Source organism: Hypanus sabinus, chromosome 25 (genome assembly GCF_030144855.1).
Source record: "Hypanus sabinus isolate sHypSab1 chromosome 25, sHypSab1.hap1, whole genome shotgun sequence".
In the NCBI taxonomy this organism is placed as follows: Eukaryota; Metazoa; Chordata; class Chondrichthyes; order Myliobatiformes; family Dasyatidae; genus Hypanus; species Hypanus sabinus.
This window is the reverse complement of record NC_082730.1, coordinates 19,068,848-19,093,449: the sequence shown is the minus strand read 5'-3', so window position 1 is coordinate 19,093,449 and position 24,602 is coordinate 19,068,848. Positions and strand designations below refer to the sequence as shown.

The 24,602-nt window shown below is 42.8% G+C and overlaps 1 protein-coding gene across 1 annotated transcript in view; it reads right to left on the bottom strand.

Moving 5' to 3' along the window:
- Positions 1-24,602, bottom strand: part of LOC132381067 (neurofascin-like) — a 275,421-nt gene that overhangs the window by 16,107 nt on the left and 234,712 nt on the right. Inside the window, exons 26-29 of the mRNA XM_059950244.1 lie at positions 19,788-19,823; positions 8,806-8,961; positions 5,352-5,471; positions 4,222-4,374 (exon numbers count right to left, since the gene is read on the bottom strand). Coding sequence (XP_059806227.1) covers positions 4,222-4,374; positions 5,352-5,471; positions 8,806-8,961; positions 19,788-19,823 — 465 coding nt within the window. The remainder of the gene's footprint in view (positions 1-4,221; positions 4,375-5,351; positions 5,472-8,805; positions 8,962-19,787; positions 19,824-24,602) is intronic.

Sequence of the window (24,602 nt, the reverse complement as noted above, 5' to 3'; positions counted from 1 at the left end):
ACTCAGTAGCTCCAGCAGCATTTTTGGAATAAGAAATAGAATAAGCATTTCAAGGTGTGAGTAATGAACATGTGTTAAGTTACAGAGAGGGAAACGGGCAGTAAGGACAATGGATTGGTAAATGACCAGATTTTCCTGGTTCAGTTATAAAAGGCCAGTTCTGCTGTAAGGCCATCTACCTATGACAATAATCCGGTGTTTCTCTCTCCATAGCTGCTGTCTGAATTGCTGAATACTCTCAAATTCATCTTTAGTTTGAATACAAGGTTAATGGCAGGAGTCTTAGCAGTGTGGAGAAACACATGAATCTTAGGTTCCACATCCATAGATCTCTCAGCCTTGCTACACAAGTTGATAGGGCAGTTAAGAAGGTCCTGTGGTGTGTTGGGGATTGAGTTCAAGAGCGGAAGGTAATATTGCAGATTTATACAACTCTGGTTAGACCACACATGGAGTATTGTGTTCAGTTCTGGTCACCTCACAGGAAAGATGTGGAAGCTTTAGAAAGGGTACAGAGGAGATTTATCAGGATGCTGCTGAATTGAAGAGCATGCCATATAAGAATAGCTTGAGTGAGTTGGTGCTTTTCTCTTTGGAGTAAATGAGGATGAAAGGTCACATGTTAGAGGTGTACAAGAAGATAAACGTCATAGATCGAGTGGACAGGCAGAGATTTTTTTCCCCAGAGCGGAAAAGGCTACACAAAGGCACATTATTTTAATGTGATTGGAAGTAAGTATAGGGAGGATGTCAGAAGTATTCTTTTTACACAGAAAGTGATGGGTGTGAGGAATACACTGCCCACAGTGGTGACAGAGGCAAATACACTAGGGACCTATAATAAAGACTCTTAGATAGGTCCTTGGGAAAAGGGAGGGCCATGTGGGAGGGAAGGATTAGATTGATCTTAGAGTAGGTTAAAAGGATGGTACAACATGGTGGACTTAAAAGCCTGCACTATGATGTGATCTTCCGTGTTCTATTTTCAGCATCTACTGAGTTCTGTGTCTCACGCGTCTATAAAAATCAGCTACAACCAATAAGCATTAATGTTTCTATTCTGGACAGCACCAGGAGTGATTGTGTCCTCTCCACCCCCAGCACAGACATTCCCTTCGCTCTCTCCACCCCACCCCATCTTCGCAAAGAAACACCCGTGCACTTTCCTACTCCTCCAGCTCTGGTGCTGGAGAAACAAACTGAAATGTTAGCCCTGTTTCTCTCTCCGTAGATGCTGTCTGATCTGTGGAGCATTTCCAGTTTTTACCATTGAAAAGTAAAACTGAGTAATGAAGCAACTGAACATGAAGGAGGCAAAATCACCTCCAAAACAACTCAGTAATGTTTGAAGTGGTGCGTTTTTTTTGGCCAGAAGTTCACCACAGTAGTTCTAAAACATTTATTGGTAAATGAAGGGGACATAAAACTTTGCAGGTGACTTGACCTTTAAATTCGAGGGTATGACAATGTTTACTTTAATGCTACATTATTGAAAACAAACCTTTTCTGGACTGGTGCCTCAGTGACCATTCCTGGGTTGTTTTGCATCTTTCTGAAAATCAACAGGACCTTCCCAGTAAGGGCAGCATTTGCACCTGACTCAATTTGCTACGTAGCTATCAAATTATATGCCTGCTTCAAATCTGCACCCCTGGCGAGCTTCATCAAAGTCCCGGCTCCCTATTAGAGATGATGCGCTACATCAAACTAAGCAGGCTGACACCTACTGGTCTTTCGATCACTGAACTGCCCAATCCCAACCTGGTAACTGATTGTGGTCTCCCTGTCCTCCCCGATCCCGATCTGGATCTGGATGATCTATAACCCCTTGTCATCTGCGAACTATGGATGACAACAGTTCAGTATACACTGCGGTTACCAACACTATTCTTAACCAAACTCCCGCTGCGATCAGGCTCTCGTATTATAAGATAGACTCTTGACCTCACAATCTACCTTGATATGATCTTGCACTTTAATGTTTACCTGCATCTGTAGCTGTTACACTTTACTCTGCAATATTATCGCTATACCTAGTTCTACTTTCAATGCATTGTGCAATAATTTGATCTGTATGAATAGGATATAAGCTTTTAATTGTATCCTGGTACATGATGAATTGTTTTCTCTTTCTTTTTGTAAAGCATGGCTTTTTTTTTGCACATTGGTTCTGCCCTGTGTGTTTCTTGTATTTACTGTGATTGCCTGTAAGAAAATGACTCTCAGGGTTGTTTATGGTGACATGAATGTAGTTTGATAAGTTTGCTTTGAACATGTAACAATAATAAGCCAATACCATTATCAATGCCAGTACTTGCTGAGAGAGGTCCTATAAACAAGCAGCTGTCTGATACTTACACAGAGATGTGCTTACAGCAGAAAGCCATCATGTGATAAAGCCACTGGCAATGCAGCCAAGCAATCGAGCAGGAAATGGCAACGAGGTTGTATTGTGGAGCAGATGGAAATGCATGTTGTTTACACCGGTATTTCGGACAGTAATCAGGTAGAATGCAGGAAGCAACAGCTCCACAGGTAACGACGTGCACTTGCAAGTGTACGCACACACCCTCTCACATGCACAGCAGATGCCACCTGCACCTTCATCATGCAGGCTTGGTCCATGAAACATGCAGAGCATGGTGAATGGAGCGGCTTGGTGTAGCGAGTGGGAGACGCTTCTGAAAACAAGACTTGTGGGGTTGGGGGCGGGAGAGCATACTATACTGGAATATTAACTGGTTGGAGGTTTCCTTCAAAACATTCCCGGGAGGATTTGCTGTGGACAGTGAATTCTGAAGGAAGCAACCCCTCTGCACCAGTCTGGCTGTTAAATGGCATAAAGAGCTCACTGCAAAGCCACGTGGGACACAGAGCGAGTGTAGTGTAAATTTAAATAAGCTAGTAAACTTCTGAATCACTGTGGACAATAGACCTGAGAGGGACAAGACTGTGGAAATTTCATAGGAATAGGAAAAGTCTATCTATTACGATAAGATGGACTCTTCACCTCACAGCCTACCCTGTTATATCCTTGCATCTTGTCGTCTGCCCACACTTCCTCTGTAACTAACATTTTATTCTGCACTTTGTTCTTGGTTTTCACTTGTACTACCTCCCTCCATGTACTGATGAGATGTAATGTATGGGTGGCAGGCAAAACAGAGTTTGTCACTGTATGTGCAGCAATGATAAAACTACTTAAAATAATGTATAAAAGACTAGTGACATCAGGGGGCACTCCTTCATACAGAATCTTCAAGAGGTGGTCCTGGAGAGGGCAAAATCTATTTGGGGAAAATCTGTTTGGGGGAAGATCGTTCCAAGATGGATCGGACTAGAAGGGCCGAGATGGCCTGTTTCGGTGCTGTAATTGTTATATGGTTACATGGATGTCCCAAAAGTCATCTTTGTGAAGAAGCTCCTCTCTGAGTTGCACCTCCCTGTCATTACCGACTGGAGCCATGGAGGATGTGGGCTTGTGACCTTGGTCCATCTTCCATTTTTATTTCTAATGGACACATTCCTATTTGGAGTTGCTGATGCAAAGCCTCGAGGGATGGGAGGGCACATGGAAGTTTCAAACGCAGAGGCATGCTGCTGAGAAGGTGGTGGAGACAAGTATCCTCACAGGTACGTTCAAGTACAAAAAATACATCAGGGAGAATCTGGAGAACTGGAATTTTATGAGCTAAATGTGGATAAATAGGACTAGTATAGATACGTCCAATGGTTAGCATGGATTTGATGTGCTAAAGGGCCTGTTCCTGTGCTATACAACTCTTCACATATGCCTGATGTCCCAGCGAGTCAAGAATGAACATACAATAAGAGTTTCAAGGTACAAATGAGAGGAGGACATCATGTTTATGCTGTTGGAGGAGACTGGAATAGGATGGCCTTGCCAAATAACTCCCTAAACTGCTCCTGCCTCATGGAGCTTGGCTCCACTGGTCACTGTCCCACCTCGGCTTTAGGTGCCTTGGATACGTCCCATCAGGAGGTGCCCACTCTTCCTGCTGGATTTTATCAGGCAACCTCCTAGTGCAAGGAGCAGTGACAAGCCATGCACGGCCAAACAAGGGTAAAGTCTGCACTCTCTGCTGGCTTTCGTGCCCGTGCCTGGTTCCACTGTGCCGAGAGCAGGAGGACAGTGGGGGATGCAGAGGAAGGGCAGCGTGGCACACAGGCATGCAAGTGCAAGGGTTTGTCCAACCTCACCTGGGCTGGTCTCAAAGGTGGTGGTGTTGCTGGTGACGAACGGGAACAGGGCGGAGTATACTCGCACTTTGTACAGGATGCCGGGCGTTAAGCCCAGGATCTGGGTAGAGTTCTGACCGACCTTCACCTGCTGCTGTTTCGCCGTGCCATTACCTGTCAGTCGTGCGTGAAGGAGACAAGAGATTCAGGTCAACTCCTTGGAGGCTGCCTCTGCTGGAGGGGGGGGGGGGTGCAGCATTACAACTCTGTCCTGCAGTGAGGATGGTGAGACAAAGCTCCCTGTATTCCTTCCTCAGAGCCTTCCATCCCCCACCCCCACAGCCCAGAAGAGACCTCCTGCTACACACTTCCTGCCATTTATCACCAATCTTCCGATCTATCCCAGGAGTTCCAGCTTGACAGCAGAGGCGCTATGTTCTGGGTCATCACCTAAGGGGGTGTAATCCACAAAGCATGCTGGCCAGTACCCACACAGAGGGGTTATGGGGGATTCTAGCCCTTCTGTTGCTGACTGGAGCTGATCGAGATGCCATCTCCAGTGGGACAGGCAAATATCAGGATTATTCAGTCAATGGGGAGATGAGGCTCCCCTCTTCTTGAGTTGAATGTAACACAGGGACCGTCTGTTGCCATTAAAGAGCTGACTTCGATTCTGATCCCCCACTTTGGTCCCATTGCCGACCTTCCACTGGGCCAGGGAGGGTGGACATAGTGCTGCTGTTCCTGTGAATGGACCCAAAATGTGTGTGGTGGGGTGGAGGGTTGTATTGGGGATGGCCCAAGTCCCCAGTGTCAGAAATCCCACTCCAGAGGCTTTCTGACCTCTTAAGTGACACCCCGTCTGATTATTTTCCAACCCCTCCACTCTTCTCTCAGAGATCTGTAAAATGCCCAGTGCCCCCTCCACTGATAATGCTTCCCCTTAATTCCAACCATGTACTAGCAGTGTCTCACCACCTGAAGTTCCCCTTCCTCACTGACCATACCACAAGGGCAAGGCTCTGTAGTTCTGTATAGCAGCAACTCCACCCAGGGCCAGACTGGGACGCAGAACTGCGATTGCTAGTGCTGCACTCCTGTCCCATCCAGATCAATGGCCGCATGTGTACAGAGCATAGAGCAGTGCTTACTGTGAATGTATTCAACCATAAACTCGGCCATTTCGCTCGAGAAATCATGATTCCACGTGATATTGACCAAGTCATTGCCTGCTGATGTAGTGAGGTTCCAAATTCTACCAGGAGCTTCCACTAAACAGGCATCAGAGAGAAAGAGAGAGAGAGAGTTAGGTGGAGGGGAGCAGGGGTCAGATTCCCAAACAGAGCATGCAACGATTGTCCAGTCACTGTTGGGTTCATGCCTACAATACAAATTATTTCTGTGGGATTAAATCACCTTGACCAGAAGCCTAACAAAGCCTGGCAAAGGAGCGTAATGGTTAGCATAATGCTGCCGCAGCGTCAGTGACCAGCTGTCTGTGAGGAGACTGTATCTTCTTCCCAGGTCTATGTGGGTTTCCTCTGGATGGTCTAGTTTCTTCCTACATTCCAAAGATGTACAGGTTACTAGGTTAATTGGTTTTGGATGCAGGCCCCTGAAGGTATTCTGTATCTCTAAGTAAAAATAACCACTGGATCCTTCCAAACAAGCTGTCACCCTCACTGTCAGAGTTCAACTGAAGCCTGGGATATTCACTCAGCACCTTCAGCTATTCTGCTTAAGCTGGCTGTCTGTAGGAGGTCTCCAATTCGTCCCCCCTCTCCTCTGGTCTTCCCATGTAGCTTTATGCTGGCTGTCTGAGGTCTCCAATTTGCCCCGCTCCTCTGGTCTTCTCATATAGCTTTTCTCTTGATGTTATTTACAGTTTCCTTTGGAACTTTCATCTTTAATCTGGTTCCATTACCTTTCAAGTAGGCAGTTCTCTCCACAGAAGCTTGCTGAATTTATTCACTGAATATCCCCTCTAATTATTTCGCCCTTTATCTTCAATTTGCCTCCTGGTTAGAAACCCTTCTGCCTGTTAGAATAGTTCATCCCTGTTTACTTTCTCAGAGCTCAATGCTCATGTTCAATGCCTCAGTAAATCTCTGCACAAGTTTCACTGTGCCAAAGCAAACTATTCCAGCTCTTCACAGTAATGGTGCCAACTTGGTCAATCACACTGAGATGCAAGAGACTGTGGATGCTGGAATCCGGAACAAAGAACAAATCACTGGATGACCCCAGCAGGTCAGGCAGCAACTGTGGAGGTCTATCTTTTAGACTATTGAATCCTGGTGCAGAGCTGTGACCTGAAATGTCAACCAAACCTTTTATTCCACAGATGCCAGTTCTTCCAGCAATTCGTTTCTTGCTATTGGTGCTCCGCAAATTGCCTTGTTGTCCTTTCAACATACTGTGCCCAGAACTGGGTTGCACATTAATTGCAATGAAAAAATCCCTGCTTCAAACAAATTCAAGCAGTTATTTGGCAGATATTGCAACATTAGTTAACAATCTCCAGAGAATTAAGATGTCCTTCATCTATACGAAAGATGTAGACTTCACAAAAAGAAAATATTTTGGAATGGATTTCGCAGTAAATTGCTGGCAAATACCCACATAACTAAATCGTCTATATGCGTAATTGTAACTTCTGAGATTCAATAACTCATCCAATTAAGACAGACATTTAGCCAGAACAACAAATTCTGTTAAATTGTCCCATTCAGTTCCATACCAGGTCATAGTGTTTGGTATAATAGTTACAGTATGATTAAATACTTACAACATATTTAATACAAAAGAAAGACAGGTAAGTGATTACTTGAACGAACATTAAGATAAGAAAAGTTGGTGCGGACTTGATGGGTCAGAGAGGCTGTTACTGCACTTCATCTTGAAATCTACAAACACGAATCTAAATGCAGCACACTATAATTACTTAATAATGAGTCCTGATGAAGGTCTAAGCTCGAACCGTGGACTGTTTATTCCCATTCTTAGATGCTTTAGATACATCCTGTGCTTCACTGGTTCACTGTATTTTTTTGTCATTAATATATAATGGCTCCCTTTCACTACGTGGATTGCAGCAGTTATAGGAGAAGTTCAGGGATGGACACTAAATACAAGCCTCTGCAGATATGCTCGTAATGTATCAGCATAGTTTTCAGCGGACCACAGGAGCGGAATTAAGCCATTTGGCCCATCGAGTTGGCTTTGCCATTCAATCATGGCTGATTTATTTTCTCTCTCAACTTGTTTGACACCTTTACTAATTGAGAACTTCTACCAACCTCTGCTTTAATGACTTAGTTTCTACAGCCACCTGAGGCAATGAATCCCACAGATTCACCATCCTTTGGCTAAAGGAATTCCTCTTCATCTCTGTTCTAAAGGAATGTCTTTCTGTTCTGAGGCTGTGACAGCTGATACAAAACTCCCCCACTATCTGAAACATCCTCTCCACATCCATTCAATCTAGATCGTTCAATATTTGGTAGACTTCATGAGCTCCTTCCTCACTCTTCTAAGCCCCAGTTTCTAAACCCCAGCACCCTCAAACACTCCTAGTTAAACAAAAAGTTAACAATTTCACTCATAGGATCATCCTTATAACCTTCCTCTCGATCCTCTGCAATGCCAGCACACCCTTTCTTAAATGTGGGCCTGAAACTGCTCACTAAACTCCAAATACAGTCTGACCAATGCATTATGAAGACTCAGAAGTAGCATGCTTGGCTGAACAGCATAATGCTAGATTTACAAACACATGCTGTGGGTTTGAGCTGTCATTGAGCTAACAGTGACAGGTAGTTAGGTACTGCTGAGAAGGTGACAGCACAGTGAGACTATCACTTGGAAAACTTCCTTAAAAATGGCACTGACTCCTGCAGCAAACTCACTCCATTGCACTGCACCATCAGTGTACATTTGGTTTCCACAGTTTTTAATTTACATTTTAAATCAATCCTTAGACCACAGGACCAGAAGACATAGGAGCAGAATTAGGCCAGTTGGCCCATCGAGTTTGCTCCCTCATTTCATCATGCTGATCCATAGAAACAAAGAAACACAGAAAAGCTACAGAACATTACAGGCCCTTCGGCCCACAAAGTTGTGCCAATTTTCCTCTCCCTCTAATCTCAATCTTTCTGCTGTCTCCCTTCAAGCACTTGACCAATCACAAATCTATCAATCTCTGCCTTAAATATTCATAAAGACTTGGCCTCCGCAGCTGCCCGTCCAATAAATTTCACAGAATCACTACTCTCTGGCTACAGAAATTCCTCCTCATCTCCGTTCTAAAAGGACGCCCCTCTATTCTGAGGCTGTCCTCTGTTCTTAGACTCTCCCACCGTAGGAAACATCCTTGCCACATCCATTCTATCAAGGCCTTTCACCATTCGATAGGTTTCATTGAGATCACCCCTCATTCTTCTGAACTCTGGTGAATACTGACCCAGACAAACTCTCTTCAAAACCAGAGGTGCTTGAACATGTAAGCACCAATTAATTCAATGGGATTGGCGGCAACAGCTCAGAGAATGTTTACACTCATCATGGATATAAGACTTAATAGTACCAGCAAAGATCAGATACCATATATGCGAGTGCCTGTGATGGCTGGTGGAACGAATTCGGTGATGGTGGTGGTCGGGGGCGCGACGCTGGTGGTGGTGGTAGTGGTGGTAGTGGCTTCGGTTGTTATGCTGGTTTCAGCTGAGATGGTTGGCATGGGAATAAATCCTGAGATGACTGAGACGAAGGCAGGAAGAAAAAGAGAAACAGCAGAATTGAATCACCGTAACCTGGCTGAATTGAAAATGACACTAATCCTGGGATGTACTGATGGCTCTTAACAACTTTTAAGAGAAATTTGAACAGGAACATGGATGAAAGAAAATGGAGGTGGGGGAAGGAAAGCATTAGATTGATTTTGAGGTAGGTTAAAAGGCTGATATAACATTGTGGGCCAAAGGCTCTGTACTATGCTGTACTGTTCTATGATCTAAATTTAGTAAAGCAGATATTTTGATCATGATTTTGGCAGCTTTATTTAAGGATGTTGTTACCGTGTAAAATGTATGCCAGCCAATTAGCTCATAGCACAATCAACAGCATGATAAGAGACAGATTATCTGAATTGCTGTCCTTGCCTCCAGGATTACTATTGGACAGGAAGGCAGGAGAAAATCCCTGCCCTAAATCTGAGTGGAGCTCTGTCCAGCTGGGAAGGCAGAAGAGGGTCTCCATTTCACACCAAATTGGAAATGTCTTTGACAGTTGGGCCCTCCAGCTGAGCCCTAAGGCAGCATCGATTTAGATGTTGCGCTCAAATGTCTGGAGTTGCTCAAAAAGCCAAAACCCCAGGAGGTGGAAGGAAGCCCTAAATAGAAAGTGGTCATGAGACCAAACAGGAAAGAGTTAATTTATATTTACCAAGCTTTTCTTTTAAGCGTGTCGCACCAGAGAGTCAGCCATTCTTGTCTGGCGCGTGATGCCAGTTTCGGTCTCCTTTCGGATTAACCGGGTGACGGTATGAACGTTCCTGACTCGACCCTTGTTTTTTTTTTACGAGGCCGAGTGGCTAGCTCGATGCCGGCATGGATGGAAAGTATGCTCGGGGGTGGCCTGACTTGGATTCGAACTCGGGACCCTTTGCTCCGGAGTCCGGCGCTGATGCTGTTGCGCCACCAGCCGGCCATTTACCAAGCTAAGAGAATTCAAAAAAAAATCAGGGAGTTGAATCCTGGATGGAATTTGTTGCCTTAACTGAGCATGATTAGATTAGGATTGCCAATAGATATTCTGAGGTAATCCACAAACTGTCCAGGAGGTACAGATGTAAGGGATAGAACAGCAGTATTAATTGGAGAACAGCTTAATCCAGAGTTCCATCAGACTAAGTCTATGGTATCTGGCTTCAAGGGCTTTGTTGTTAGTGCGGGCTGGTTGGCCCTTCCACTGAGATGTGTCTTGTGACAAGCTCTGTTGTGTGTTCAATGATTATTCAGTTGTTTTATGTGGGTATGGATTCTCTTTCTGCATAACGGGGAGGTTGTTGCAGCCAGACAGCATGAATCAGCTAGAGAATGATACCTTGAGGGTTGGGTTGCCAGATCTAGACTTGTACAATGGAGATTTCATCATATCCGCTCCCCTTGCCACTGGCCCATGTGCTGCTTACCCATGGCAAGTTGGACATTGTTCCTTCTGATGTTCAGGTAATCAAGCATATTCATTACCTTAGCTTAACTAATTCTTATGAAAGGTAAAAAAAAATTATAGAAGATAGCAGATTTGATAGAAATGAATTAAATTATGCTATTCATTGAGAGAGACAGGCAATGTTTTTTCTCCAGGACTTGACACAGAGAGTGGTGGGTGTGTGGAATGCCCTGCGAAGGCTGGTGGTACAGGCAGATACATTAGGGGCATTTAAGAAACTCTTAGATAGGCATGTAGATAACAGAAAAAAATGGAGGGTGTTTAGGAGAGAATGGTAAGCTTGATCTTAGACTAGGGTAAAAAGTTGGCAAAAGATTGTGGGCTGAAGGGCCTGTACTGTGTTGTAGTGTTCTGTGTTCTATGAAGTGTCTCATACTAGGGGGCATATATTTAAGATGAGAGTAGGAAAGTACAAGGGAAGTTATTTTACACAGAGTGGTGGTGGCCTGGAATGCACTGCTGGTTGTAGTAACATAATGGGTCAAAGGGCCTGTGTTGTAATGTTCTATAAATGAAAAAAATGAAAATACAGAAAGAAAATGAAAAGGTCCCACTATATATATTACTGTTCTTATGATTTCCCCAGTTCTGCCACAGAGGATTCTAACAATCTTCTCCAAGACAACACCGGAGAACGGTAACCTTACCAGATGTTCCTGAGAGAAGACTGCGAGTTGACCTGCATGAGTGAACTGAACTGGCAAGAAGAAAAAAGTCCTTGCATTGTGAATAATCAGAAGTAGGGAGACCCAGGTAGCAGCAGAAGCCATTGGAATCGTACTGATTCACAGAGCAAAGTCTTCGTCAGTGTGTGAGGCACACTCACAGTACGTCCACTGGTCTTGCATTGCGTGAGGTTATTTCGGGGGAAACAGAGTGTCATCCAACCTGATAACTGGCTGTCCAGAGCCATCACTGCATCACCACACTGCACACAAGAGGGCAATCAATAAACAGTTTCGTTTAAAGAGACATCATCCTTTTTGAAGCTCCACACAGGCTGAATCAACACCATGAATTCCTTTATCAATACAAATTACTTTACTCCATTCTGGTCTGGACAGCAAGTGTATTACTTGCAAAAAAATGTTAAGATTTATTATTTTTAAATTAATAAACTAACAAATAAACTACCATTCATTTTTTAGACATGGGAGCAAAGTGATTAAAGTTTTGTAAACATGTCATGGTTCTATAAATAACATTCCAATTTCATTCAAAAAACATATTCTGTTAAAAGTTACAATAAATGCCTGCTGTTTGTAGCTTGTCAAAAGGATGCACTGTCCTGTTAATTGGCAGCACTTGTTTTAATCCCTTTTACAACTTGGTTCATTCTACTTGCAAATAGAAGCACTTCTGCCACGAGTAGTGAATTTACAAGTCCAGAACATGCTGATGAAGGCCATACATGAATGAGAGTGGAAATGGGGAATGAGTGCAGTGACTGCCCTTGTTGCAAAAGCATCTTACAAAATATCGGCATCATTCCATGGTCAAGCGCTGCCATGCTCTAGCACAGAGCTGCAACATGCCCCCTCACTTGCATTTCACTGATGGTGTTAGACAGCATGCAGCCACTTCCTGTATTTCAGAATGGATTTGAGTTTATATATACATGCACACGCAAACACACACACACACACGCACACACACGCACCAAAGCTTCTACAAGTCGGACTAAAAGAGCAATTTCTAGTTTCTCAGCAAAGGGTAAGTAAATCACATTGTTTTTTGTTGGGGTCCTCATGTTCTTTCACAAATATAGAATTAAATCTAACTAGACATACAGCCTAGTTTTTCTTACTGACTGGCATGCTCCCATTCATTAAACTTCTAATTTCTAGGATTGAAGTTTTATTGCAATGTGCCAATATTTTCTAGTACAGTAGACACATAAGCTTATTGGCCAGTACAACATGCCAGTGCAAATGGACAGTCAGTTCTGTCATTCACTTTGTTAGCAATGTGATATCAGTCCTACTATACACCCAGTCATTACTGGGGCACTTATGCTTGCAATTACTGTTTGCGTTTGCAATCTGTTGGAGAAATTCAAGGAGTTGAGCAGTATTTGTGGGTAGGGGTGGGGGGAGGAAAGAGAATTGTTGATGCCTCAGGTTTTGACCTGATATGTTGACAATTCCTCTCCCCCCCCCCCCCACCGCCCCACAGATGCCATTTGACCCATCGAGTTAATCCAACGGTTTGTTTGTTGCTTGGGATACTCATTCCTGTTAAACACACAGTCAGTTCTGAAAAATTCCGTACTGTTACACAAGTAGTCAGCAATAGGACACTCAGTACTGTAACAAGCAATTATTCAGAGGTGATAAGGCATCCAGACAAAAAAGGGATACTCAGTGGTGTTACAAACTCAGTCACACTGGGATGTTGTGCTTTAAAACACAAGGTTGGATGCAGACAGGAGTCCAAAAGGACACTTCTGGTCAGTTGATCAGCTGAGGGGAATGCTGCCTAAGCTAACTGTTCTGAGTCAGGCTGGACTGTTGGAATGGATACAAAGTGCTTTTAAAAAATGTGGCCGGTTCTAGGACAGTTAATCCTAGTACATCCTGTCCTCTTATACACTTACCAGCAGAGAGCATTGGAAAGAGCTGTAAAAGTGGAGGAAAGAGATTCAGAAAGAATGAAGAAGGTTGCATCCATGTAGAGTCAGTGTACAGAAATTCCCTACTTTTTGTTAATCTGCTGGAAGGTTAGAAGATCAAAGTGGGATTGAGACACAAGTCCAAAAAGATGCTTCTGATCAAATGATTTTCAGATGTAGAGTGTTTCCTAATCCAGCTCCTCAAATCAAGCTGGACTGTTGGAGGAGTAGAAAGTGCCTATGGATGGTGGGGTTGGGGGCATCCAGATTATGCGTTCTGCAGTGGTCAATCAGAGCAAAAGCCAAAACAACTTTTCAAGTGTGCTGCCAATCTCCCCACCCCCATCCCCAGATTATAAGAAGGTGCAATTGACTCCCAATGAATATTGAAAGGGTTACATAGAGTGAATGTGGAGAAGATGTTTCCAATAGTTGGAGAGTCTAGGACTAGAGGGCAGATCCTCAGAATAGAAGGATATCCCTTTAGAATAAAGATGAGGAGGAACTTCTTTAGGTAGAGGGTGGTGAATCTGTGGAATTCATTACCACAGATGGGCGTGGAGGCCAAGTCATTGGGTATATTTAAAATGGTGGTTGATAGGTTTTTGATTAGTAAGAATGTCATAAGTTAAAGGAAGAAAGCAGGAGAATGGGGTTGAGAAGGACAATAAATTAGCCATGCACGAATGGTGGAACAAGCTCAATGGGCTGAATGGCCTAATTCTATGCCTCATAGTCCCATTGGAGTCAAAGGTTGGCTACAGACTAAACCTGAGTATCCCAGTGCTGACTACTTACAATAGAACAGACAATCTCAAATGGCAGGATAGAGTCTATTCTGTAAAGTTCCACAGAATAACCTTTCCATTTTGGGCAAAACACCTTGTAATCTGAATCTGAAGATTCTGATGGAGATAATCATCAGTACAGCTGGTAATTATGAGCAGTGATAGACATGAACAAAACTAAGTGATTCCGCAATTGTGTCGAAAACGGGAACTCCTTAATTTAATTCCAAATCTGCCCTTCAATTTTTAGCCTCACCACCAACTTACAGCTTTGTGCTTTGCATGAGCAAGAACCTTAGAATCCAGATACTGCTAAGTTCTACCAAAAAAGTGGTCCAATTTGAAGCAGTTTCAACTCAAATCTCAGTCAGGCTGGTTTAAGATTTCTGAAAGTAAATTTCTGATCAGTGGTACTCTTTTAATGGTGAATAACATCAGCTAAAGACTGTCCTACCTAAGGTCAGGAATTAAGCAGGTCTCTTTATGATTGTCTGTTTGGACTGAAGTGCTGTTTTGCAGTGTTACTCCTCACCAGAACTTTTCTTAACTGGCCAATTCCTATGTACTTACGAAATGTTCCGCCCTTTCCTGGAGATGTGTGTTATTCTCAGACATCCATTAGTGGCATCGATGTTGTAAATACTGGATCCATACCAGATGTGGAATGATTTTAACTTTGGAATTCTTTACAGCAGAGGACAATGGATACTCAAAAGCAGATGAATTCAAGGTTGAACTATGGGATATTTTTAGTGAATAAGAGGAGGCAAGGATGGGTTATAATTATGTTGAATAGTGAACAGCTCAAGACCTATCCCTGCTTTCTTGTTCCAGGACATCAGTTTCGTTCTCATGGCCCAAGTAAAACAAATAAGATGCAGTCTAGTCTCCTGCTGGGCTTCATTACGATCAGAGACATTCAGGCCACTTCGAGATATGAAGCCTGCAATCTGGAAACAGTCAATTCAGCCCAATTTGTCAATACTGACCAGCGGGTACTCTTCCAGCACTTGATCACTCTATCCCTAAGCAAATCAAGTACTTGTCTTAATTGCTGAAGTGACACAGTTTCAGCCATTCATTCAGACAGCAAGTTCCAGCTACAGGTGGTTTTGCTATAGTACCTTTCTATAACACAAATCTGTTATATTGCACCTGCTGGATTAAGGAATACTATTTGCATTATGTCGGCAGCATTCGTTTATTGAACAACCGTGACTGGGAAAATCGGTGCTTTGAAGGCAACCACAGCAGACTACTCTTGTATAATGTGAACTTTTAAAACAAGGTTTCATGGGAATGTAACAATTATGTTATAGCAGAACTACCTATACTTAACATTCTTTGGGTGAAGAAAGTCTGCCTTATTTCCCCTTTAAATCTCTCCCCCCTTATCCTAAACCAAAGTCTATCTACCACTCATATGCGGACAAGTTTTCTGCGGCCTGCACCATCTATACCCATCACGATTTTATAGACCTCAGTCATGTCCCAACTTAGCCTCGTCCATTCCAGAGAGTAAAATCCTAGCATCTCCAAATCTCCCCTCATAACAGAACTGTTCCAACCCGGGCAACATCTCAGTGAATCTCCTCAGCAGCATCTCCAGCATAGTAACATCCTTTCTATACTTGGTGAATAAAGCTGTACACAGTACTCCAGCTGAGGTCTGATCAAGGTTTTATAAAGATCGAGCATAACCCCCACTCCCACTCCTGTGTCCAATGTCTTGTCTAAGGAAGGCCAGTATCCTCTATTCCTTCCTTGCCTACCTGCGCTGCCCTGTTTATGGTTCAATGGACTTTCACTCTGAGGTTCTTCAGTTTCTCAATACTCCAGAAGAACCCTGGTGGAACTTGATATAGTTAGCACATTGTTTATGTTCTCATGAATTTCTAAAAGTCTAATACCTTTGTTTCATTCATGAGGCTCTTACTTTTACTTCATCCCAGAGGTTCAGTCTGCCTAATCTACTCCTGGGATTCTACATTTCAGTTTGCTATTGGTTAGCCCAAGGGATTCCTACACTAGCTACTCTGCTCCTTGCTCTCTCTAAAAGGTTCGGCATTGTACAGATTTCCCAGGATGCACCCGTGGGGTCACAGAGGTCTTTTCCTTGTTGTGAGCTCTACATTATGTAGGAAGAAACTGTGGGATCATGGGCTGTACTTCTTTAGTCAGTCTTGCATTGCTTACATATTTTCCTTTATATTGAGCTGACAATTCAAGGCTGTGTGGCCAGTATACAATATATAGAGAACACAAATGCACGGGAAATAGCTGAAGGAGCATACACTTGTCCATTCAAGTCTGGCCCACCATTTAATATGACCATGGGTGATCTTCCCCAGGTCTCAATTCCAGAGCCCAGAATTTACTGACTTTCCAAAGTATCTTAAGGCATCCCTAGCAATCTAACCTTCACAGCCTGGCACAGTAGTGCAGTGCTTAGCACAATGCCTTACAGTACCAGTGACCCAGGTTCAATTCCTTCTGTAAGGAATTTGTATGTTCTCATCATTACTGTGTGGGTTTCCTCCGAGTGCTCTGGTTACAGCCCAGAGTCCAAAGACCTACCAGCTGGAAGGATAATTGGTCATTGCAAACTGCCCCGTGATTAGACTAGGATTAAATTGGGTGATTGCTGGGCGGTGGGCTTGATGGACCAGAAGGGCCTATTCCTCACTGTATCCCAATAAATAAATAAATAAAACCTCCCACACTACAGAATTCCAGACACCACCCTCTACACGGAATTCCTACACACTACAGTTTTAAATGACAGCCACTTTATCCTGTAACCACGTCCCCTCAGCTGAGGCCTTGAATTCATGTTTAGTGACCTGAACTGTGAATGATCAGAGGTCAAACATCTTTGCCATGACATCAAAGCCTCACACTAACAGTGTAACTGCGCTCCTCTTGTGGTTATGAATCATATCTCAATGCAGAACACCATTATTAGCGCATTAATTGAAATCTTGAGCTTAGGGTTGTTTTTATTTCAATTAAGTTGCTCTATCCATTTTCAATAAATAGTGTACAACACCATCTAATCATAAGACCATAAGGTATAGGAGCTAAATTACACCCATTGACCATCGAGTCTGCTCTGCTATTTCATCATGGCTGATGCAATTTCCCTCTTGGCCCCATTCTCCTGCCTTCTCCCCATATCCCGTTATGCCCTGAGCAATCCAAAATCTATCAACCTCTGCCTTCTCTATGTATATCATCCAGAACGTGTTAGTTGAGATGCAGTCTGAGAAGAACAAAGAACTCATGTGGCCTTTAACTTCAGAACAGCTAGCTCATGGTCCTTAAGATATGATAATTGTCAAACCTATTTGCCAGACTTCATTGGCATGGAGTAATTAAACAGGAATAAGCTGTCAGAAAGGAAATGGGAATGTAGGAAACCGAAGGGTGATCTAATAGAAGGGTACAAAAAAGCATAAGGGGTATAGAGAGGGTGAATGCACATAATCTTTTTCGCATGGTGGGGAATAAAGAACTAGAGGGCAGAGGTTTAAGGAGGCAGGGTAAGAACTTAATAGGAACCTGGGGGACAAATTTTTCCAGAGACAATGGTCTGTAAATGAAAATGGCTGCCAGAGAAAGTGATACAATAACGACACTTAAAAGACACTTAAAGAGGTACATAGATAGGAAATGTTTAAAGGTGCAAATTAAATTTATTATCAAAGTACATATAGGTTACCATATACTACTTTGAGATTCATTTGCTTTCAGGCATTTACAGGAAAAGTAAAGAAATATGACAGAATCTACAAAAGACACAGGCATAAACAGAGACTGATTAGCAACCAACGTGCAAAAGAAGTCAAACTGAGCAAATAAAATAAATAATGCTGAGAATATGTGTTGTAAACTCCTTGGAGGTGAGTGTGTAGGTCAGAGAAGGATGCTCAGAGGGATATTGGTCAAATATAGGCAAACGAGACTAACTGAGATGGGCATCTTGATCGACAAGAACCAAATGGTCCAATAAGCCTGGTCCTATTGTACTCTGTGCCTGTAATGTCACAATGCACCCACAATCCTGTCAATTTTTTTTACATATGGTAGGCATTACGTTTCCCAGTTTAATTAGCAAGGGTCTAAGAAACCAGATGCTTGCCGCTTCTGCAGGTCAAAGCTGGTAAGCCCTGCAATTCCGGTGCTGCAACAACCCTACTGGGTTATTGCATGGCACAGACGTGCTTCGTCAGAAGGTTCAGATGCCCTGCTCAAAGGGGCGAGAGATTCAGTACAGCCAAACAGCAAAGGGACACCAGAGTCACAGAGTATTTGACAGAGACTCAGCTCCAACTCATGATCCCAATCAGAGGCTTGACTTCAATCCAGAACAGGTTTTGAAAGTTGAAGATAGTTGTTTCACTAGCAGATGATTCATTTCTCAATTTAGTCTCAGAAGTGCTGTTTTGAAATATAAGGAATTGCATAAAATCCTTCCCTTATGAAGAGGAAAAGGGAGAAGCTGCAAATGCTACAGCTCTCCTCTATTCTTTCATCCATCAATTAACCCCAGAATTTTTAAAAAATATCCAGGCCTCTGCGTAATATCACTGTAAATCTGGCGATCCCCCACTTAGAATGGCTGTGGAATGATATGGGAAATGTGCAGGCAAGATGGGCCAATTGGCCTCCTTCTATAGTACATTGTTGAGTTAATTGTGGTGGTGGGGGGGGGGGGGGGGGTTGAGTGGTCCTTTTATGGTAAGACCTGAGGAAAATTAAGGGGGAAAATGGGAGGGAACTGTGTTCTGCATTGAGCTCCATCCTTGAACAGAAATTTAAAAAAAAACTGCAGATGCTGGAAATCTGAAATAAGAGCAAAACAGAGAGTGCTGGAAACACTCAGCAGGTCACATAACAGTTCCAATGAAAAACTTTGACTTGAAATGTTAATTGTGCCTGTCTTGCAAAGATGCTGCCTGATTTTCTTAGCATTTCCAGAACCTTCTGATAACCTTTGACTGCCTGATAATGATAATTGATAGATGATTGATTGATCAATAAATAAGTGGTAGATACCCTATTTCCCAGTATCCTATTCCTCACCTTGTTGTGTATGTATACACGTGCACATCACATAGACATGTGAACGCACTGCACACGTGAACACACAAGCAGGTGCACACGCATACACACACACACACACACACACACACACACACTTTTGTATAACTTTTCCTTCAGGGGATTTTTATAACTACAGACACTTAGGACATGGACATCCAAGGACATACTGTAGTCTGCGCCCCAGATATGAAAGGAATTCAAAGAGAAGGTGTCTACCCTCTCAACCACCCCCATGCCTTTCAGACATAGTACGACTCTGAGGTACATGAAACACAAGTGGATGCATCACAGAATGGTAGGAACAGCAAGTCCCCATTGCATGAAAATGATGATTCAGCCACAAACACGAGTGTATATCAAACTGAGGAATGTGGTATTGATGTACATTCAAAGCATTAAAGCTGGGTTGAATTCTGCGGCACACACTATCCCTGTAATGTCACAGTCAGTGTGGCCTAGTTATAATATATACTGTGTAAACAGCTCACTGGAATTTACACTATATTCTTGCTGCACAAAGGATATCAAATCCCCTCTTGATACTCAACAGATCCCAAGTAAAATTCAAAAGGACATCAATGTCTCAACTGCAAACAGTATATATTATAGAAGGATAGCAGATACTTAGAAGCAAGTTTAAGGCTCTAACCTAATCTCTGGCCTTAGGAAACTGTTATAAACATGGCTGAGATTTGCTTTGCCTACTTCTGATCTTCAACTCTTTCAGATTAGAGCCTTTGACCCACTTTTGTTCCAGTACCTGCTTCTCCAACGTTCCAACACAATGCCTTTTTGTGCGCAAGCAAACCCTATTTCCTTGCAGCCCCGTCTCCCACTCCTCCCTTTACCTCCTTCTGTTATTGCAATCTCAGCGGTAGGGGTGACTTCAGAGAAAGGCAAAGAGGAAGAAAGAAGGAAAAGAAACAAGACTCCACATTAAAAAGATATAAGTTACATACAGGCACAGAATTCAGATTGGATTGCCATTTCTCAAGAGCTAAATATTATATTTGCTGATTGAAGTATACCTGACAGTACATACGGCATATTCTGGAATATACAGAACACACTGCAATTTCTTATGAAATATTCAATTGTTATGCTGACAGGCATTAATCAAGATTCTTTGCACCTTAGGTGCCACGATCACATCTGTCAGTAGCAAGGAATGTCATCAGTTCAGACCACATTACACTGTATACAGAAAAAAATTGTATACACTGAAACAATTTGAAATCTAATCATAATGGCTTAAAACAAACTTGTTTATTCAAACACAGATTTGGTTCTTTTTTGTGGCTCACTCCTAGATATTACTTATTTATAAACTATCTGAAACTTTTGATTATGTTCTGGTTTGCAGTTCACTTTTAAATAAATGTACATACAATACTGTGCAAAAGTCTTAGGCACATATTTGTATAGAGCTAGGATGCCTAAGACTTTTGTACAGTACTGTAGTAATTTTATTTATTGTACTGTACTGCTGCAAAAATAAAAAACAAATTCCATGACATGTGTGAGTGATGACAAACCTGATTCTGATATGGGTCTCCATTGTGGACTGAGAGTGGGAAGGAGCAGGGAGAGGTGAATCACCTGTCCCACATCCTCCCGTGGTACTCCACCCTCACCATTCCCAACATCCTCTGCTCCTGCCAGATTAACAAACTTGTTCTCCGTTCCATATTGACAAGTACAGTACTATGCATTCATCTTAGGCACCCTAGCTGTATGTGTTCCAAAGACTTTTGCACAGTACTGTCATTCTACGTTGATGCACCATCAATAACTCTCTCTGAGACGTGAAGGCGAGATGTCAGCTTTTATTGACTGGAAGAAAGAACAAGCGGTAGTTGACCACCATACTACATCCTGGAGACTGAGGGCCGGGCTCAGGCCTCAATCGCCTTTATACCGGGGTCTGTGGAAGGAGCCACAGGAGCAGTCAGCAGGGGGCGCGTCCAGACAGGTATATGTAGTTCACCACATACGTTACAAACTTTTTTTTGTTTTTAACATTTACCTCACTCCACTTTATCATTTTTCTTATACTTAAGCTACTTTTAATTTCTCAATAGCTTCTGGAATGCAGCTCATTCCACAGTCTTTACAACCTAAATTAACCCATTGATTCGACTGCAGCTTGCAGCTTATTTGTATACAGGGTATATTCTTTACCTGAATTGATCTGAAGGCTCAATTAAATTCTTTCTAATAAACCTCTCTGAGGCATCTAAAATTCTTTGTATAAACTATCTTTTTTTAGATTGAATTATTCACAACTCATGGGAGGAATGTTATAAACCGGGGATTGCTTTGTGATTGCACATCTGTTTTGGGCAGTATGACTTTGAAATCATGTTACTTCTGTTCGCTTGACTCCAAATTGCAAAGGTCCCTAGTTTTACCAAATGCGAGTCCCTCGATTAGGTTCTGTGGTCGTCTCATTCCAAGTATTCATTGCTCGGTATACGTAATGAGAAAGGTTGGTTTAGTTGACGGTCAAAAGCCGCTTCTACTGTGCCAGTCATCGGTTGGCCTGTTTGAAGGATGCATCAACTCGTTCCCATTGGTTGCCTCGTGTGTCACAGCACTGGTGTTTGGTTTCAGTTCCCTCCCTTATTCTCCAGGTACACTGAGGTTCCAACCATTGGGAAAGTACACTGCAGATACAGGAGGGTCCATGCGCTCTCTTAGCTAAGTATCTGTTTGTTGAAGGTTTGCTTTTGTAGTTTGTGTAACTTAGGATGGCTTTGTTGTTTGGTTGAACGTTTCACTGTTTTGCCTGTAAATAAATGACTAATGTACTTATTTGTAATGAGTGTCTCCTGTCTCACTCACCAAACCCGTGAACCTGCTTCCTTGTAACGGTATATGAACATCTTCTGATCTCCTAGATAACCAACCTTAATATTTTATATATAAGCCTTCTGACTTTCTGCAGTTTTAACAGTCAGAATTTTTCACAGAGAACCAGTGAGATGTGTTGCATAATAAGCATCTGATCACCAATCCACTTACAATCTGCCAATTATTCTCAGATATCAACAATATTCCCTTTATAACTTTCAGTAGCAGACATAAAGCGCCAATAGAAGATATTTACCTCCCCCTTGAAAGTTTTCATGTTTTTTAACATTGAATCACACCGGATTTAATTTGGATTTCTTTTGATTCATCATCAAAAAAAGATTTTCATATCAAAGTGAAAACAGATCTCTACAAAGTGATCTAAATTAATTACAAATATAAAACACCAAATAATTGACTGCATAAGTATTCACCCCCTTCAAGTCAGTATTTAGTAGATGCACCTTTGGCAGCAAAGAAGTGGAGCAGAGTAAATGGCAACTCCTTTGCTTGCATCTTCAGAAACAAACTCTATATCCATCTTTAATATCTTTATTTTTCCCTTTCTGGGTTCTTTGGAAGACCCTGACCTGGAGTTACATGCTGACTTCGGTTCTTTGCAAGAATAGGACCTGCTTTTGGGGTTTCGTAACCGACCGTTGTTGTTCGGCACACCAATGGCTCGGCCTAAGAGTCCGGCTCGGATGTGGAAGCCTGGGATCTCGGGGCTCTGGAGACGGGCGGATCGAGGGTTGATGTCATGACAGGAGACCCGTGTGTTGTTGGGGGAGTCGGGATATCTGCTGTGCCTGAAGACCCAAGATCTTGGAGATCTTCTGGCAAAGTGCTTGGAAAAAGCAGATTTTTAACATCGTAAACCAGTGATTGTTATGTCCCCCTGCTCGCTGGGAAAACGGAGACACCTCTTTCTCCCTTATTAGGAGAGAGAAAGCCTGTGGTATGTAGTATACCGGGTGACCCACGAAGTCTTTTGGGAAACTTCAAGTCTGTGTCTTTGCTATTACTTTGCTCACACCTGAGTGCTCGGTGGTGGGTGCTGTTGCTTTTTTTTATGTGGGAGGAGGGGGGGTTGTTGCTTGCTGCCACTTAACGCGCGGGAGGGAGGGAAGCTGGGGGGGGGGAATTTTGGGCTCTAACATTTAACTATCGTTCATTCTTTGGGGCACTTCTCTGTTTTTGTGAATAGTTGTGAAGAAAAAGCATTTCAGGATGTATATTGTATACACTTCTCTGACAATGAACTGGGCCTTTGAACTTTTGAATTACAGCCTTGAGTCTCTGCGGAAAGGTCTCTTCAGCTTTTCAATCCGGACATTGAAATTTTTCTCCATTTTTCTTTACAAAACTGCTCAAGCTCTGTCAGATTGCATGGGGATCATGAGTGAACAGCCCTTTTCAAGTCCAGCCTCAAATTCACAACTGGATTGAGGTCGGGACTCTGACGTGGCCACTCCAGGATATCAACTTTGCATCAGGTTTTCATCAAGGATTTCCCTGTGTTTTGCTGCATTCATTTTACCCTCTACCCTCGCAAGCTTTCAGGGCCTGCTGCAGCGAAGAATCCCCACAGCATGATGCAGTCACTATGGTAGGAACGTTGTGTTTTTGATAATGTGTAGTGGTTTAGCGGTTTAGTCTGATGGCCAAATAGTACAATTTTGGTTTCATCAGACCAAAGAACCTTCTTCCAGCAAACTTCAGAGTCTCTCACATGCCTTCTGGCAAACTCTAGCCAAGATTTCAGGTGAGTTTTTCCAACATTGCCACTCTCCCATAAAGCTGCTACTGGTGAAGCACCCGGGAGACAGTTTTGTATGCACAGTCTCTCCCACCTCAGCCACTGAAGCTTGTAACTTCTGCAGAGTTGTCATAGGTCTCTCTAGTTGCTCACTAGTCCCCTTCTTACACAGTCGCTCAGTTTTTGAGGATAGCCTGCTCTAGGCAGATTTACAGCCATGCCATTATCTTTCCATTTCTTGATGATTGTCTTAACTGTACACAAAGGGATATTCAGTGAGTTGGAAATTTTCTTGTTCCATATTTAATAACCTTTTCACGGAATTGCTTGGAGTGTTCTTTTGCCTTCATGGTATAATTTTTGCCAGGATGCTGACTCACCAGCAGTTGGACCTCACAGATACAGGTGTATTTTTACTACAACCAATTGAAGCACCTTGACTGCACACAGGTGATCATCATTTAACTAATTATGTGACTCCTAAGACCAGTTGGCTGCACCAGAAATGATTTGGGGTGTCATATTAAAGGGGGTGAATAGTTTGGCAATCAATTATCTTGTGTTTTATTTTTGTAATTAATTTCAATTACCTTACACTTTGACACGGGATGGTCTTTTTCTCTTGATCAGTGTCAAAGAAAGCTAAATTAAATCCACTGTGATTCAATGTTGTAAAATAATAAAACATGAAAACTTCTGGGGGGGGGGGGGTAAATTATTTTCACAGGCACTGTAAGCAGTAATGCCACCTGGACTATTCCTGGGGAATTGGAGAAAGATATTTTAGCTCCCTGAAATTCAATGTTTCATTAAGTTTTTCAGTCCTGGATTGAAGATTGATACGGAAAGTTGGATGTTGATGCCTGTCCTATTGGATTACCAATCTAACTCTAGCAGGGAAAAATGGCAGATAGAATTTAACGCAGACAAGTGTGGGGTGTTGCACTTCAACTGGACCAACCAGATTAGATCTTGCACAGTGAATGGCAGGGCACTGAGAAGTGCAGTAGGGATCTGGGAATACAGGTCCCAAGTTCATCAAAAGTGGTGG